Source organism: Plasmodium gaboni, chromosome 2, assembly GCF_001602025.1.
Source record: "Plasmodium gaboni strain SY75 chromosome 2, whole genome shotgun sequence".
Lineage (NCBI taxonomy): Eukaryota > Apicomplexa > Aconoidasida > Haemosporida > Plasmodiidae > Plasmodium > Plasmodium gaboni.
The window spans coordinates 531,100-532,017 of NC_031482.1; the positions used below are offsets into that span (position 1 = coordinate 531,100).

Here is a 918-nt window from a genome sequence, read left to right on the forward strand (position 1 = left end):
TAAATTATGCACATATAAAAAAATAATTGGTATTATTTTTATATATCATTTATTTGGTAATTTCTTTATGCCTATGGTTACTTTTGTTACTCTTCTTTCTTTGCATCTCTAAAAAAAAAAAAATATAAAATAAAATAAATATATACATATACATAAATATATATAACAATATTCCAAGCGCTATACAAATAAAGTACAACAAAAATATATACAATATATATAATATATATAATATAAAATATTATTTTATTTAAATTTTTTTTTTTTTTTTTTTTTTTTTTTTTTTCCAACCTCTGAGTATTTGTGCTTGAGGGGGTCGTATTTAGTGGATGCAAATTTTATCAAGTTATCGCATTGATCATAGAAACTATTGTGATTATCATTGTTGTCATTATGATTAAAATATTGAACCATATCATATGTATTCGTTACAATGTTGTCATTCATGATGAGTGTATTACATTCAATATGAATATCTATAAATGATGAAAGATTTCTTTTTTCTTCTTTTTTCTTCTTTTTTTCTGTAATATTATTATTTTTATTATTATTATTATTATTATTATTATTATCTACAGTTGTAGTTGCTTGAATATGTTTTAGAAACTGATAATAATAAGAAAAAAGATCTTGAACAATATAAGAAGCTTTTAATATATTAAAACCAACAGCATGTATAAAAACTGTGTCATCTGTATATCCATTTATATTTAAATCTTTATTATTATCTCCTTCTATAATTTCTTCAACATTTTTATGAGTCTTCTCATTTAATAATTTAATAATCCTTTCATTATATATTTGTATAGGTTTGCTATTAGTAACATATATATCCTTCTTTTTTTTCTTTAAAACAAACGAGCATTCTTTTTGAATATTTTCTACAACTACATGGTTGTTTTTTTTCTTCTTATTATT

At 20.0% G+C, this 918-nt stretch overlaps 1 protein-coding gene across 1 annotated transcript; it reads right to left on the reverse strand.

Annotated features, from left to right (window-relative positions):
• Window positions 1-45: 45 nt before the first annotated feature.
• On the reverse strand, window positions 46-918 carry PGSY75_0216200 (hypothetical protein; the record flags this gene model as incomplete). The annotated part of the gene is made up of 2 exons (XM_018783826.1): window positions 46-108; window positions 292-918. Coding segments are annotated over 2 exons (690 nt in total), but the record flags the coding sequence as incomplete, so codon positions are not given.